The 18,364-nt window shown below is 39.3% G+C and overlaps 1 protein-coding gene across 1 annotated transcript in view; it reads left to right on the forward strand.

The window, feature by feature from the left end:
- The window catches only part of LOC133363680 (broad substrate specificity ATP-binding cassette transporter ABCG2-like), a 46,206-nt gene that overhangs the window by 18,480 nt on the left and 9,362 nt on the right, over positions 1–18,364 (forward strand). Inside the window, exons 7-10 of the mRNA XM_061582948.1 lie at positions 2,518–2,759; positions 8,762–8,844; positions 10,358–10,447; positions 12,545–12,669. Of these exons, the coding sequence (XP_061438932.1) occupies positions 2,518–2,759; positions 8,762–8,844; positions 10,358–10,447; positions 12,545–12,669 (540 nt within the window). The remainder of the gene's footprint in view (positions 1–2,517; positions 2,760–8,761; positions 8,845–10,357; positions 10,448–12,544; positions 12,670–18,364) is intronic.

The following is an 18,364-nucleotide window of genomic DNA, read 5'->3' on the forward strand; positions in this document are numbered from 1 at the left end:
CCAAGTTCAAGGTTCTAGTACAAAGCCCTCTACAGCTCGGGACCAGAATACCTGAAAGACCATCTTACTCCTTATATACCCAGTCGATCACTGCGCTCTGCAGGTGAGGGCCTCCTGCAGATACCATCTTATCAGGAGGTTCATTCTGCACAATATATAAAATGGACCTTAGTGTGGCAGCACCTACCCTGTGGAATTTCCTCCCTTTGAACATTAGGCAGGAGCTATCTCTGCTATCGTTTCGGCACCTTTTGAAGACTTTCCCCTTTCAACAAGCCTTTTAAGTTGAGACCTATCCCAGTCTGCGTCTGTTAGAATTGCTTATTAATATGTGTTTTTTTAATAATATGTTTGTAATCCTTTTTTAAAAGATTTTTTAAAGATTTTTTTAAGAAATGTTTTTTTGTTTTAATGTATTTTAAGGTCTGTTTTTATGGTGTTTTAAAGTGTTTTTAGCGCTTCTGTTTGCCACCGTGGGCTTCTGCTGGGAGGAAGGGAGGGATATAAATCAAATAATAAATAAATAAAATAAATATTAAGAACATAAGAACATAAGAAGAGCCTGCTGGATCAGGCCAGTGGCCCATCTAGTCCAGCATGCTGTTCTCACAGTGGCCAACCAGGTGCCTGGGGGAAGCCCGCAAGCAGGACCCAAGTGCAAGAACACTCTCCCCTCCTGAGGCTTCCGGCAACTGGTTTTCAGAAGCATGCTGCCTCTGACTAGGGTGGCAGAGCACAGCCGTCACGGCTAGTAGCCATTGATAGCCCTGTCCTCCATGAATTTGTCTAATCTTCTTTTAAAGCCATCCAAGCTGGTGCCATTACTGCATCTTGTGGGAGCAAATTCCATAGTTTAACTATGTGCTGAGTAAAGAAGTACTTCCTTTTGTCTGTCCTGAATCTTCCAACATTCAGCTTCTTTGAATGTCCACGAGTTCTAGTATTATGAGAGAGGGAGAAGAACTTTTCTCTATCCACTTTCTCAATGCCATGCATAATTTTATACACTTCTATCATGTCTCCTCTGACCCGCCTTTTCTCTAAACTAAAAAGCCCCAAATGCTGCAACCTTTCCTCGTAAGGGAGTCGCTCCATCCCCTTGATCATTCTGGTTGCCCTCTTCTGAACCTTTTCCAACTCTATAATATCCTTTTTGAGATGAGGCGACCAGAACTGTACACAATATTCCAAATGCGGTCGCACCATAGATTTATACAACGGCATTATGATATCGGCTGTTTTATTTTCAATACCTTTCCTAATTATTGCTAGCATGGAATTTGCCTTTTTCACAGCTGCCGCACACTGGGTCGACATTTTCATCGTGCTGTCCACCACAACCCCGAGGTCTCTCTCCTGGTCGGTCACCGCCAGTTCAGACCCCATGAGCGTATATGTGAAATTAAGATTTTTTGCTCCAATATGCATAATTTTACTCTTGTTTATATTGAATTGCATTTGCCATTTTTCCGCCCATTCACTCAGTTTGGAGAGGTCTTTTTGGAGCTCTTCGCAATCCCTTTTTGTTTTAACAACCCTGAACAATTTAGTGTCGTCAGCAAACTTGGCCACTTCACTGCTCACTCCTAATTCTAGGTCATTAATGAACAAGTTGAAAAGTACAGGTCCCAATACCGATCCTTGAGGGACTCCACTTTCTACAGCCCTCCATTGGGAGAACTGTCCGTTTATTCCTACTCTCTGCTTTCTGCTTCTTAACCAATTCCTTATCCACAAGAGGACCTCTCCTCTTATTCCATGACTGCTAAGCTTCCTCAGAAGCCTTTGGTGAGGTACCTTGTCAAACGCTTTTTGAAAGTCTAAGTACAGTATGTCCACTGGATCACCTCTATCTATCTGTTGGCAGTTATCTGTTAATACTGTACTGTAAGCTGCTTTGATAAAAAGTATAAAAATATCTAAACGTGCTTCTAAATGGATGTTTATTGAGGGATCAGTGCTCCTCATTCAAGCAAGTTGCTTGCATCATATTCCACACAATGTTGTTGGCATCAAATGCTAGAGTGTATTTTTTCCCCCAGGGAAAATCTGGTAAGCAAAAACAACAACCTGTTGCCAATCACTTGTTTGTGTTATCTCAATGACCCGTTTGCAAATTCAGCCTCTGTCTGGAAACACCCTACATAAATAAATAGATTGATGCACTCCCACAGACTTGTGGCATAGGGACAGGCATACCCATAGCTTTTTGTAACTAGTAATTCTGAACTGTTCTCATTTTAAAAGTACAGGCATTCATAGTTTTTCATATACCCATTTCAGCAATGGTTCATTTCAGTCAAACAAAAGATAAAATCAAATTGAAAGGGAAGAGCAAAGGGCTTCACCTGACTAAGTGGTCTGTAGTCCATGAAACCTTATGCCATGACAAAGTTGCTGGTCTTTAAGTCATGGCACATGATGATTCTTTGTTGTGTTTTGTACTCTAGCAACTCCTATAGATCCAGAAGATCTTATTCAATGTAACCAATTTCCTCCCCTCTCTATACTCTGAAGATACCATTGACGAACGCACCTGTCACAATAAGTCATTGGCAGAGAAATTAGCAGAGAAGTATTCCAGTTCTGCTTCCTATGAAGAAACCAAAACAGAATTAGAAAAGCTGTCCTCGGGGAGCCAAAAGGAGACCACTTGTCGAGAAATCACCTACTCTACTTCCTTCTTTCACCAGCTCAAGTGGCTCTCTAAACGGATGTTCAAAAATCTGCTAGGCAACCCACAAGTCTCCATAGCACAGGTAATCCTAGCCATTTAAAGTGTTATCCATTTTACACACCAGTCCTACAACTCTTGCCACAGTTTGTGAAGCTGGTTGAGGCACTGTTGTGTGGACATAGAGCATGCTGATTCATGCAGGACACAACTGTAACCCATTGGGGGCTTCCAGGAGGGAGAAATCTCCCCACATTTTGTTTTGTGGATGGTAGTTGCATGAGTATATTGAATGATGCTCATCTGATATAACTCCTAAACCATTTATTTATTTATAAGATTTATATCCCATCCTTCATCATAAATGATCCCACTATAAATAATGCAGCTATTAAATATATCACAGCAATATAAAAAACACAACCAATAACTATGACAGTTAAAATAAGCAGAATCAAAATTTGAGTAAAATTCAATAGCAACCACATAGAGGTTCCATAACATTCACATCAACTACTACAGTTAAAATGCCTGGGAAATAGGTATGTTCTGAATTGGTACTGAAGGGACAATATGTAGGCGCCAACCACACATCTGGGGAAGAGCAATCCAAGCCATGGCACAACAACAGAGAAGGTTTTATTTTGTATTACTTCTTTTACTCTCTTGTCTGTATCACTTTGAATAACTAGGAGTCAGCACTCTCTTAAATTTCCCCTTCTATGTTTCTGTTCCTGCCTCCCACCACCAGCTTTCTGTTCATATGCTTGTCTCCAGGATTGCAAAATATTAATAATAATAATAAAATAGCAGCTAATCTTGTCTCCCAGCTCCTTCCTGAGAAGCAGTGCCCATGCCACTGAGACCTACGAATTGGGGCTCGGGGAAGTACATGCACTGTGGGCCAAACTAGAGATTTCATAGAGATCTGAGTTGAGGAGCCCAGGTGTCTGCCAACCATCTAAAACAGGGGTACAGAATCTCAAGGTCGGGGGCTAGATGCATCCCTCCAGGCCTCTTTATTTGCCCCTTGGGATGCTCCCCAGGCCATGTCCCCTCCCGAGGCACCCTCTCTTTCCCTAGGCCACATCCCTCACAGGCCTTGCTTGATATCGTCCATGGGTGTTTTGCCTGGCCTTTGAACTTCAATAATGACTCTTCCTTCTCTGGATATGCGGTTGTGTGTAGAAATTAGCCTGTTGTACATAGGAAAAATTCAGATTTGTTGCTCTGGACACTTTTGCCTCTGGCCCTGCCCACTGCTGGCATGTGACCCCCCACCCTCCCCCAAAGGTTGCCGCCAAATGAATGTGGTCCTCAAGCTGAAAAAAGGTTTCCCCACTCCTGATCTAAGATGTGGCAGAGATAAGGTATGGTTTGAAGTGGTGAGTGGGGGGACGGTGCTTAACCCAAGGCAACCTTATCCCTGCATTCTCTTCTCCAGGTGCTTTTCTCTGTGCCCCAACAAGCAAGCATCTGGATATTCTGAAAGAGGAGAATTATCTTGGGAAGGGGAGCGCGGGAGAGAAGAGGTAGGCCAAAGAAGGGTTGAGTTTCTCCCACCCTTGCACTTTAGATGTTCAGTAGAGTCCTGGACCTATTAGTCCCTTATAAGTCAGGCTCTAATAAAACACATAATTAGATCTGTTTGATTCCTTGTTACATCTTTGCTGTCCACAAACCAAACATCTCAGAATGCTGGCCTTTGATTCTGTGTTTGTTGATATTATGGAGATCTCTCTTAATTGGTTTCTAAAAGCTTGACCTTGTGACAAGAATTATGCCCTTTTTGACTTCCGGGAAGGGTGACTTCGCTTGTGCCTGCTTTTGAGACGGGCTCCCGCCTCAAAAGAAGCTTATTCAGATATAAATCAGTCAGAACATTTTTTTTTTGACTGATGAAATTTCTCCCGGGCAGGGAGAAATGTAGAGATCAACCTCAAAAGCCTGTTTTTGTTGGGAGGACTGGATTTCATTAATTTATGAGAAAAGGTCCCGCCAGCAATGCCGGACGGACTTCCGAACAAGCTCTATCTGATTAATGCGACACGTTTATCTTTTCTTCAAAGAGAAAACGGACTAACAGGCAAGCACCCTTCTTTCTATTCTTTTTTTTACTTGGTTTAAATTGTTGCAGCAAAAATAGATTTGTCAAATGAATCAGCTTTAAAGAACTTCTGGGTGAGCTATAACTCTTCTCTGTTATTCACGAAATTAACAGCTTATCTCTGTTTCTATTGCAAAAAGCTGTCCTGGAAGTGCATTCTAAAGATATAAACAGAAGAGGGATTTCTATTCCGAGGAGAAAAAAATAAAAAATATGAACTTTGGAACATTATATTGTCTGGGACTATTCTCTTTTTGGTCTATTTTATTTTGACGAATCTGCTTCTTCACGACGCCACTAACTGTTTTGATGCTGGGAACTAAATTTGTTTTGTATTCTTGAACATAGAGAGATAAGGCAGGCTGCTCTGTTTATACTGTGATGTCATCAAGCCTGGAATATTAACCCAATTGTTGCTGAAATAAGAAGTAGTTCTTCTTTATTTTTGTTTTGTTTTGTTTTCGTGGTTTTAAAAATGGCAATCAAGAAAGTGGCTGAGAATCTGGAAGTAATTATGTTTCAGAAAATAATGGATGAGATTGAGATAACGAAACAAACCCTGCGACAGGGCAGTAAGGAGCTGAAAATTGAACTGAGCAAAATGACGCAGGAGCTTAAAGAAATAGGGGATCCTGTGAGAGAGGAGAATGAGATCAGAGATGAGAAAAGAAAAAATAAAGGGAAGATACAAGCCCTGGAGATTGGAACAAATGTGGAATTGGAAAAAGATCTGGAGTTTATGGATATTAGAAATAAAATCTACTGTTTGGAATTTAACGTTATCTCTGAAGAAATTAATGAAGATATTAGAGATAAAGTTATCAATGGCTTGGATAATTTTCTGGACTGGAATGACGTGATGGAGCTTGATATAGAGAAAATCTATGGAATTAACTGCAGCCATGTGACAATGGAAAAACTCTCAAGAGATGAGCCAGTGCATTTTGTAAAAAAGAAGAACAGAGATATGACTTTACAACAATATTTCAGCAACTTATTCAGAATCGATGGCAAGAAAATATTTGGGATAAATTCCCATCAGACTCTTATTATATGACTATGGCTAGGTAGTGGTGAGGTACCTTGGTGAGGTAACTTGTCAAACGCTTTTTGAAAGTCTAAGTACACTATGTCCACTGGATCACCTCTATCTATATGCTTGTTGACACTCTCAAAGAATTCTAATAGGTTACTGAGACAGGACTTTCCCTTGCAGAAGCCATGCTGGCTCTGCTTCAGCAAGGCTTGTTCTTCTATGTGCTTAGTTAATCTAGCTTTAATAATACTTTCTACCAGTTTTCCAGGGACAGAAGTTAAGCTAACTGGCCTGTAATTTCCGGGATCCCCTCTGGATCCCTTTTTGAAGATTGGCGTTACATTTGCCACTTTCCAGTCCTCAGGCACGGAGGAGGACCCGAGGGACAAGTTACATATTTTAGTTAGCAGATCAGCAATTTCACCTTTGAGTTCTTTGAGAACTCTCGGGTGGATGCCATCCGGGCCCGGTGATTTGTCAGTTTTTATATTGTCCATTAAGCTTAGAACTTCCTCTCTCGTTACCACTATTTGTCTTAGTTCCTCAGAGTCCCTTCCTGCAAATGTTAGTTCAGGTTCAGGGATCTGCCCTATATCTTCCACTGTGAAGACAGATGCAAAGAATTTATTTAGCTTCTCTGCAATCTCCTTATAATTCTTTAGTACACCTTTGACTCCCTTATCATCCAAGGGTCCAATTGTCTCCCTAGATGGTCTCCTGCTTTGAATGTATTTATAGAATTTTTTGTTGTTGGTTTTTATGTTCTTAGCAATGTGCTCCTCAAATTCTTTTTTAGCATCCCTTATTGTCTTCTTGCATTTCTTTTGCCAGAGTTTGTGTTCTTTTTTATTTTCTTCATTCGGACAAGATTTCCATTTTCTGAAGGAAGACTTTTTGCCTCTAAGAGCTTCCTTGACTTTGCTCGTTAACCATGCTGGCATCTTCTTGGCCCTGGCGGTACCTTTTCTGATCTGCGGTATGCACTCCAGTTGAGCTTCTAATATAGTGTTTTTAAACAACTTCCAAGCATTTTCGAGTGATGTGACCCTCTGGACTTTGTTTTTCAGCTTTCTTTTTACCAATCCCCTCATTTTTGTGAAGTTTCCTCTTTTGAAGTCAAATGTGACTGTGTTGGATTTCCTTGGCAATTGGCCAGTTACATGTATGTTTAATTTAATAGCACTGTGGTCACTGCTCCCAATCGGTTCAACAACACTTACATCTCGCACCAGGTCCCGGTCCCCACTGAGGATTAAGTCCAGGGTTGCCGTCCCTCTGGTCGGTTCCATGACCAACTGGTCTAGGGAATAGTCATTTAGAATATCTAGAAACTTTGCTTCTTTGTCATGACTGGAACACATATGCAGCCAGTCTATGTCCGGGTAGTTGAAGTCACCCATTACTACCACTTTTCCTAGTTTGGATGCTTCCTCAATTTCATATCTCATCTCAAGGTCTCCCTGAGCATTTTGATCAGGGGGACGATAGATCGTTCCCAGTATTAAGTCCCTCCTGGGGCACGGTATCACCACCCACGATTCTGTGGAGGAGTCTGCCTCTTTGGGGGTTTCCAGCTTGCTGGATTCAATGCCTTCTTTCACGTATAGAGCGACTCCGCCACCAATACGTCCTTTCCTGTCCTTCCGATATAGTTTATATCCATGGATAACCGTATCCCACTGGTTTTCTCCATTCCACCAGGTCTCCGTTATGCTCACTGTATCAATGCTCTTCTCTAAGACCTTTTTTTAAAGATGTCTTCAAAGCTTTTTAAAAATGTTTTTACAGATGTTTTGTTTTAATCTATTTTAAAGTATGTTTTTATGATGTTTTAAAGTGTTTTTAATGCTTTTGTTTGCCGCCCTGGACTCCTGCTGGGGGGAAGGGTCGGATATAAATCATATAATAATATATAATCACAGCCATTGCCAGTTATGATACTTATTTTATTATTTATTATTATTATTTTATTTCAAAAGTATAGCCTGATTTCTCTTTATCAAATAAACTTAAAGCTGCTAACAAACCAAATAATAAAACACATTAGGGATGCAGTTCTATGCTCTAAGCTTGGGAGAAAGCCCCATTGTACTCAAAAGGACTTACATCCAAGTAGATATAGATAGGATTGGATTACACTGTAAAAAATCGATACAAAATAAATAAATGAAGCAAATCCATCACACTACAATATAAATAGCAGTAAGAGATAAAAATAAGACCTCACTAAAACAGCAATAATCAGAACAATAAGAATCAATGGTAAAACAGAAAACAACGCAGACAGCTTCAGGTGATTCCAAATGCCTCTTTCAAGAACCAGATATTTATCTGTCATGTAGTTTTTGAGCTACCAGGAGGATCAGCCCACAGAATTCCAGACTTCTATATGAAACCATGACGACTGTGGTGCTTGTGATGGTTGGCAGATTCTCTAGGTCAGGGGTTCCTAAACTGGTCCATGAGCTTCATTCAGGTGGTCTGTGGCATGTCCATATGACAGATTCATATTGATTTTTACTTGTATTTTATTCTTGTATTTCTTACGATGAAATACAATATATTACAACTTGAGTTCTGTGGAATGCAAATTGTTACATTATAAACAATGTAAGAAATAAAAACAATAAAAATACAACTAAAAATCATACCACATCTAGTACAGTCATTAAAGGCAGAAAAATCATTAAGCGGCCCGTCACGACCATCAGCATTTTTCAGTTGGTCCATGGAGGAAAAAGTTGGGGAACCACTACTGTAAAGTATTTTGTTGTTATTGATGGCTCCAATTTTCAAAGAAATAAATGTGCTTTGGGCCCTGCTGGAACAGGGCACCTAAATTATATTTGCCTTCAGACTTGTTGTAGATTGTGAGTGATGTTTGCACCATTACTGCATGTAAAATACCACTGCTGTATATTTTGTTGGATTGTTTATGTTTCAGCTATGTGCTACCATTTTCCTGGGATTAGTCGTAGGTGCCATATTCTTTGGAATGACAGACGATGCTAGTGGTTTGCAGAATAGGTGAGTAATTTGGAGCTGTGTGATGATAAAACAGCTGTTGTTTGATTCTACAAGAAACTTTCATCACTGAGGCTTGAAATGCAGTTTTGTCACTTTAAAACACAGCCTGTAAAAATAATGACTAGTTTCTGCTTGGACCTTGCACATTTGTTTCATTCTTAGGCTGGATAAGGTTGTCAACCAACCAGTATCTTAATGCTCAACTTGTAAAACCAGGCAAGGTATATTTGAGTATGAAAAGACAATACACTTCTGACTATGCCCTGGCTCTGACCCTTTGATCTGCTGGGTATCCCTCTAGCTCTTCCCTTAAAATTTTGGGTTCCTCCATGCTCTGCTGCTGTCCTGCAAGATTATGTGCTGGTTTCTCCCACTCTGGCTCCATTCCTCCCAAGGGGCTGTGGTGCTTAATGGAACATACGATCATCTGCATGCAAAGTAAGTGCCCTGCTACTGAGCTGTGAGCCTTCAAACAGCCATAGCTGGTTAGAGTCTTCCTGACAGCATTAGTGTCCTGTCTCTACTTTGCAGGAGCTCATGTGGGCACCCGTACTATAGACTCCAGAACCCTGACCCACAAACTAGCAGGATTTTAGCCAGTTTATTTCAGTTGGGGTTAAAATTGTTACTGGTTTGTGGATTTGTGACCTATTGTGCCAATACTGTGAATATTCTTTTCAAATCGAACCAAACAAAATTGGGACTTTATGAACTCCTAAGAGGTATGAAGGCTGTCGCTCATAAATCAGGGCACTTGTATTTAGGCCCGTTCAGGTCTCATAAAAGGAGGGGGCAACATTAGCACTCCCTCTGTTTCCAACGTTGAAAGGTGAGTGGTGCCATCCACACAGAAGAGGGAATTAACTGACCACAGAATGCTGGCTGACTGTTGGAGGGAGCATGAAATGGAAAACCAGTGGGCGGGATGAATGGAATGGAGTGTCTTCCAAGATGGCATGGCTGGCTAGCATCCTGAACAGGAACACTCCATGTTTCTACATTTTACAAGTGCTCCCACTTACGTTATATATTTTTGTAGCTGTACTTTGTACTGCATCAGGAAAAGAGATATTTTACATTTGGTACAAAGAGTAGAGCCATCCAGCTTCCAGTGCATGTGCCGTGTGAAATTAATGTTAAGAAAAACAGGCAGTATGCTGCTTTGCTGTTGGAGCCCAGCACTGCCTAAAACGCTATTTGAAAAGTCACACTTGCAAGTCTGTCTCCTGCTCCTTTTCTACCAGTATGTTGTGACTGCTGTTTGTATGCCCTGCAGTAGGACTGCTGGGAAAGCAGTGGCACAGCCAGCCATTGTATATGGGCTAAATAAAGAGGGAATTGGGTGGCAAGGGAAGATGAGATGAGGAAATAGGATTGTTCAGGGACACGTTTCTTAAAGAAGTGGGTTTTGAAGAGGAAAGAGGCTCCTTTTAGCTAATACCAAGTTATTTTTTAAAGGCTTGGTTTTGGATAGTTGACTTATATAGTGGTGATCTGATTTTCCCCCCCATAGGCTTGGTGCCATATTCTTTATGACCATCAACCAGTGTTTCAGTAGCATTTTCGCTATTGAACTTTTTGTTGTGGAGAAGAAGATATTTATGTAAGTAGAACATTGCTGAACAGGCAACACTGTTTTTTCAGCACCATTGATTGAGGTTTTTTAGATTGCAGTCCCAAAAAAGTACCACATTGTGATTGGCTAATAAGACATTTTCTTGCCACCCTGGGCTCCTACTGGGAGGAAGATTGGGGTATAAATCAACTAAATAAATAATAAATAAACTTATCAACCACTCACAGCTATGTGAGTGACCACAAGACCATTATATGAGGTACTAACAATGTGTGAATATGTGCAAACCTTAATTGATTAAATTAGCCATTTGAAATTTAACCATAGATTAAAAACATATACTGGCCTGGATTGAATGTAACGCTAAGTCAAACCATGTCTTAGTGCCAGAAACAAGTGTCTGGGCTCCCAAAGTGGAGATCATGGCTGCTTTGTTCCTTCCCATTTGTTTGTGTTAAGCTGTGGTTTGCCTTACATGTCATCTGAACCCAGGCTCATGATTTAGCTCTCTCTAGACAAAACATGAGCTATAACCCAGGATGGAAGGATCTCACAATTTTGGTTCTCTCAGTTGCTCATTTTTCCGATCTTAAATTCTATTCTCCACATTTTTGCAGCAATCTGCATTTTTTAAAATGAAGTCTCCAGCATTTCTTCTAATAAACACATTTTATATGCAGTTTTGAATAATGTACACATAAGTACACATAATGTACACATTGCAAGAAATTTCTCTTAATATAATGCATTTTTGTATGTTATTTTCATTATTCATTCTTATGCACAATTTCCCCTAATATAAGTATTTTTGTAAGCATTGTTAGGTTAGAGACCGCATTGCAAAATTCTGATGAGAATTTTGAAGGATGATTATGTATGAGTTCTCATATTGTTTTGGAAGGTGTGAATTTGATAGATTTGGATTCAAAACCAAAAAAAATTCTCCCCCATCCCTAGCTATGACCAAGGTTTGTCCTATGGTTTACAAGCTCATGGTTCATCTAGAAGAGCTAAATCAGGAGCCAAGATTCAAACAACATGTTAAGCCAACCACAACTTAGCGCAGCAGCAAAACAGCTGGAGAAGAGCAAAGCAGTCACAATCTCCTCTTTGGAAGCCTGCATGTTTGCTAGTTGACACAAAACCATGGCTTGGCTTAGTGTTACATGCAAACCAAGGGCACTGGGAGAAAAGTAAAGCAGGAGTATGAACTGAGGATACGTATGGATCGTTTTAATTAGATAGAAGTTGGTTTGCTATGAACAGTGGAGATAACACCATTACTGTTTTGTGATTAATTTTGTAACTTATTTCTACTAAATTTATTACACACCCCTCATCAGTAGGTCCCAAGGTGGGTCACAATATAAAATATAATATTAAAAACAGTTTAAAACAAATTACATTTACAACTAGAGAGGGTCCGAAAATGCATATTTTAAGTGTCAAAAACCAGGGTGAAGAGGTGCATCTTCAGCATATGATGAAAGGTGTTCAGTGAAGGTGCCATTTCCTGTGGGGAGGGAATTCCACAACCTGGGTGCTGAAACAGGGAACATATCACAAAAGTGATACATATTAATGGTCCTCTCTGTATACAAACATATTGGGTTGTATCCAGACCCAATCATGCTTAGAGTAGACCCACTGAAATAAATGAGATTTAAGTTAGCCGTGATTAGTCCAACTGAAATCAATGAGTCTTAAACTAGGTCTGTTTTAAGCATGACTAAATTTAGATCTAATCTATTGGTTTTAGGACCTTGTTCTATTTCCACCCCAAGGAATCCTGGGAAATGTAGTTTAGTGAATCTGTGTTAGAGACACTAACATCTCTTACTTAAACTACAATTTCTAGGCTTCTTTGAGAAGAAGGGAAAACTGTTTTATATCTGTGGCCTGGATGAACCCAGTGCCCATCTCTTTAAAATGATTTAGCTTCTAGTGTAACATATTCTTGAAAGACTGAGAAATCAAAGTTTTGCGCATGTATGTATAGATGCTGTTATTCTAATCATGATAAATTGAGAGTTTTGTCAAACTGCATAGAACATATCTTGGTTGTTTCTTTTGTGAAATTATTTGATTACTTGACTTGGTGATATTTTATTATTTATATTATAGACACGAGTACATCAGTGGATACTACAGAATTTCTGCATATTTCTTCTCAAAGCTAATAGGCGATTTAATACCCATGAGGACTTTACCGTGCATTATTTTCACGTGCATTGTTTATTTCATGTTAGGCAAGTATACTGACCTTTCAACTGTACAGCAGCACTTAGCAAGTGTGTCCTGCAACAAAATTACTCCTGTTCAAGTTGCCAGGCAAGTAGCTCTGCCTTCTTCTAGGATATTTCAATGTTTCTCTCCACTGTTCCTTTTTGTACTTTTGTAAACTTTGGGATTCTCTCTCATTACTGCTGATGCTTTCCTTTTTTTCCATGGATGATGTCATTTTGGCTACATAAGGATCTACATCCAGAGCACTGAATTATTATTAGCATGTAATATATATGGCTGCATACAAACTATACATTTAAAGCACATTATTTCTCCCGAAGTATCTTGCGAAATGTTGTTTGTTAAGGGCGCTGGGAATGGTAGTTCTGTGAGGAGTGAATTACAGTTCCCAGGATTCTTTAGGGAAAATACTGTATGGTGTGTATGCAGCCTCTATATCATCTGTATATAGTATATTTCTGTTACCCTTGCAATTATAACAATTGAAAATTCCCCCCATGCCGGACTTCCCAGGAGGATCCCTCCGCCTGTGCTGCCTCTGAGACGGGCTCCCATCTTGGATGAAACTTATCCAGTTTTAAATTCAGTCAAAAGGGTTTTTTCTGACTGGGGATGATTTCTTCCGGATAAGGAAGAAGCGTGAGATCTGCCACATAGTTTTGTTTTGATTGTTGGAGCCTGGAATTCATCAGAATTGTCTGTCTTCCAGCAGTTCAGACAGAGTAAGGATTTTATGCTAGCTCAGCTGGATAAGTGACCCGTTTTTTTTTAACGGACTAGCAGGCAAACCTCCTGTCTACATTTATCATTTTCTTATCTATATAGCTAAAGAGATTTGTCAAAGTAACAGCAATTAAGATAACCTAGATGAGGTAAGACTTTCCTTCTTTATTTACGGAACTAAGGGGGAAGAAAATATAAATAGCTTATCTTTTTTTTTTTATTGCAAAAAGCTGACATGGAAAATTGCGTTTTAAAGATTACAACAGATGAGAGCTTTCTGATTGGGAGAGATAAGAAATCTTTTTGATTTACAAGACTTTTGTGTAATATATATAAGGGACTATTTTTTCTGATCTACTTTTTTGTTGTTGTTGTTGACGAATCTGCTCATTCTCTCTGCTACTAGTTATTTGAACGCTGTGAACTAAAAGCTGTTTTTGCACTTCTGGACATTTAAGAGATAAGGACTGTCTAGCGTGTGACGTTAGTTGGTTGGAAAGATTAACTCCTTTGTAACTGGATAAAGAAATAAACTGCTCTTTGCTTGGGACATTGAAAATTGAAGGAGTTTTGTTCTTTTGGTTTTAAGAATGGCAATTAAGAAGATCATGGATGTACAAGAAGGGACTTTATTTCTAGACATGCTTCAGAAAATAATGGATGGGATTAACTCAATAAAACAAGAACTGAGAAATAATAGACAAGCGTGGAGAACTGAATTTCATGAAATGAGACAGGAGCTGAAAGAAACTCAGGATTCTATGAGAAAGGAGAATAAAGATAGATCTGGAAAACAAAAAAAGGATGAAAGAGAAATTAAAGGCAAGGTTCAATCTATGGAGATTGGCTTAAATATGGACATGAAAAAAGATTTGGATTTCCTTGTTGTGACGGATCCTGGAGATAAATATTACAGTTTGGAATACAGCGCTGTCTCTGAAGGAATTGAAGAGATTGGAGATAAAGATATTATCGGTTCAAAAAAATTCCTGGACTGGAAGGATTTGATGGAACTTGAAATGGAGAAAGTTAATAGAATTAATCCCTGTTTTGTGTCAATGGAAAAACCTTCAAGAAATGTACTAGTGTATCATGTGGAAAAGAGGAGCAGAGATGCGGCTTTGAAACAATACTTCAGTGTTACGTTTGGATTTGATGGTAAGAAAATATCTGTGATGGAGGAAATTCCTATCAGACTTTTATTATATGACTATGACAGCAAGATTTTTGGGTGCGTAAAGATGGAAGATGGACCCAATATGGATAATGACAGAAGAGCGATTTGAAACTACTGGACTTAGTAGACTTGATGAGTTGGATTATTTGACATGTTTATTTAGAAAAAAAAATTGATTGACATATATCTCAAGGATTGGAAACTTCTCTTTGACTTTTTGTGGAAGATTAAAATGATATGATGTTAATGAGATTTGAAACCAACTAAGATAACTGCTGGAGGAAGGTGATTTTATAATCTATTAAGAGATAGGTCTGTTATATATTATAGATTTATAGTTGAATTATAGTGTTTTGAAATTACTGGATTTAGTAGATTTGATGAGCTGGATTAATTGGCATGTTTATTTAGAAAAAAAATGATTGATATATATCTCAAGGATTGGAAACTTCTCTTTGACTTTTTGTGGAATATTAAAATGATATGATGTTAATGAGATTTGAAACCAACTAAGATAACCGCTGGAGGAAGGTGATTTTATAATCTATTAAGAGATAGGTTTGTTATATATTATAGATTTATAGCTGAACTATGACAAATCGGAAGTCAATATTTTTATATATATGTATTTTTTTTGTATTGTATTAGTTATTGATTTGTGTTGTTTTCTTTTTGTATTATTTTGGTTTTGAAAATTAGAATAAAAATTAATTGGAAAAAAAAAGAAAATTCCCCCCATGCCATTCTGATGCTTCCCATAAGCTCATTTCAAAACAAAACCTTACAAAACTTATAGTCCTGAACTCAGACACACTTGTTTAACAACCCTCTAAATTTTCATGGCGATACACAAAACAATCAGAAAGAACTGAGAGTTCAAAGTGTAAAAAGAAAAAAAAAGACCCCTTTTGGACTTTTCTGTCAGACTTCTCATAATTTTTTGAAATTAAACAAAAATCAGCTATGTTCACAGAGTACCTGTAATCCTATTACTCTGACCTTCATCTTATGCAGTTTAAAAGTAAAAAAAATGCATGGCTGAATTTTAATTAATTTAATAAATATAGTATTGAACTCAATGATAAGGCCAGGCACGTTCAGTAAGAACCAACTCTCAGTGTTCTAAAAGCCAGACTCATAGCTGCTGGGCTTGCCTAATCGGGGTCACACCCACACCAGACCTTTATTTCACTTTACACAGTCATGGCTGCCCCCAAAGAATCCTGGGAACTGTAGTTTATGAAGGGTGCTATGACGAGACTCCTGTTCTCCTGACAGAGCTCTATTAGCAAGAGGGGCTTAAGTGTTAGCCACTCTGATTGAAGCTCTGTGAGGGTAATAGGGCCTCTCCTAGGAACTCTCAGCACCCTTCATTAATTACACTTCCCAGGATTCTTTGGGAGAAGCCATGACTGTGTAAAGTGAAATAAAGGTCTGGTGTGGATGTGGCCAGAGAGCCAATGTGGTCTAGTGGTTAAGAGTGTTGGACTGTGACCTGGGAGACCTGGGTTTGAATCCCCACACAGTCATGAAGCTCACTGGGTGACCTTGAGCCAGTCACTGCCTCTCAGTCTCAGAGGAAGGCAATGGTAAACCACCTCTGAATACCACTTACCATGAAAACCCTATTCATAGGGTCTCCATAAGTCACAATCAACTTGAAGGCAGTCCATTTGTCATTTGTTTGTGGATGTGCCCAGGAACAGCTTTGGTTTAAATTTCGGTGGGTGGTTACATGTGCCTGCTGTAGAATAAATAGGTGAGAGAAACCCTGAAAAAGAATGATACTGTTCACAATGTTTTCCTTTTTGAAAGGAAAGGGGCTTCCCCTCTGCCCACCCATCCAATCTCCTCCTCTCCCTCCCCTTCTCCCCCCTCTTGCCCCTTCCCTGCCCCTTCCTTCCTTCCTCCTTCTCCATGGTCAGTTTTACCTATCCTAAGGATGATTGCATGGGTGTAAATCCCACTGAACTCAATAAGCATGCAAATGATCAAACGTGCCCCCCCCTCCTCCCTCCCATCACCTCCCTTTTGCCTGTTCCTTCCCCCTTCCTTCCCCCTTCCCCCTCCCCTTCCAATCCCCTGCTTCTCCTTCCCCTTCCAATCCCCTTCTTCCCCCTCCCTCTCCTTCTGCTTCCCTCTCCCCCCTTTCTCCTTCCCTCTACTTTTAAAGATATTCACTAATAGGCAAAAAACCTTGCGGTTTAAGAACGTACCTATAGCCAACAGATATTTCTATCAAACTTTAAAAAGCAGGGAAATTGGACAGCTATAGAGAATGCACTAGGGGAGCAGGAGACCTGACCACCTCTCTAAGCTATTGTACTGCTCTACAAATTTGTAAAAATGCAAACACAATTTAGGTTGGTCTTTCACAGTCCAATCCACTTCCTGTGTAGCTTGGAATGATTGGGTAACATGCGCCTCTGAGCATATGGGAAGTGGTGGCAACATCTGCAATCAGCCCAAAAAACAGAAACAAGACATGTGCTGCGTTGATCTTGTTTTAGCAGGGAGAAAGGAACAATATTAAAACAGTTGATATAGTTCAGATAGTTACTTTAAATATGCTTACTTTGCAATTTTAGTGAAGTTTCCTATAGTAAATCATTTTCTTTTGCTTCTGTTTCTGTGAATATGTGAAGTACAGCAACATTTTGCAACGCTAAGAAAAAGCTCCAAAAACAATTGTGGAATAATGGCACTGACTATTCTGCAGAATAGTTTCCAATGGACATGAAGAGTGTCTCAGTTTGCACAAGATAAAATAGTTTGTTTTTTCCAACAGCTAGATTTATTGCTTAAGTAGCAACATATTGTAATCAGTCTGATTTTACATCAAACTACAGTTTCAGATTCAACTGTTAATGCACCCAAAATAGAAATACAGCATAACCTCCAGTTTGAAACACAAAAGACTATCTTCACCATATGACATTGTCCAATAAAAAGGCTTTGAAATTAATAAAAATAAATTTGACATAGATTTCTAGGATGAATAATAAGAGAAATATAATTTTCTAGGTTAGATTTACTGTAGAAACAGAAAAGAAGCAAAGTAAGAACACCAACAAAGAAACAAAAATGTAATTCTCCATCTTTGGAGATGGCAGGTGTTGCCAACACTCACCATATGCTCAGAGGCCCATGTTACCAAATTCTTCCAAGCTACGCAGGAAATGGATTGGACGTTTGCTGACGACACTAAATTGTTCAGGGTTGTTAAAACAAAAAGGGATTGCGAAGAGCTCCAAAAAGACCTCTCCAAACTGAGTGAATGGGCGGAAAAACGGCAAATGCAATTCAATATAAACAAGTGTAAAATTATGCATATTGGAGCAAAAAATCTGAATTTCACATATACGCTTATGGGGTCTGAACTGGCGGTGACCGACCAGGAGAGAGACCTCGGGGTTGTAGTGGACAGCACGATGAAAATGTCGACCCAGTGTGCGGCAGCTGTGAAAAAGGCAAATTCCATGCTAGCAATAATTAGGAAAGGTATTGAAAATAAAACAGCCGATATCATAATGCCGTTGTATAAATCTATGGTATGGCTGCATTTGGAATACTGTGTATAGTTCTGGTCGCCTCATCTCAAAAAGGATATTATAGAGTTGGAAAAGGTTTAGAAGAGGGCAACCAGAATGATCAAGGGGATGGAGTGACTCCCTTACGAGGAAAGGTTGCAGCATTTGGGGCTTTTTAGTTTAGAGAAAAGGCGGGTCAGAGGAGACATGATAGAAGTGTATAAAATTATGCATGGCATTGAGAAAGTGGATAGAGAAAAGTTCTTC

Source organism: Rhineura floridana, chromosome 9 (genome assembly GCF_030035675.1).
Source record: "Rhineura floridana isolate rRhiFlo1 chromosome 9, rRhiFlo1.hap2, whole genome shotgun sequence".
NCBI lineage: Eukaryota > Metazoa > Chordata > Lepidosauria > Squamata > Rhineuridae > Rhineura > Rhineura floridana.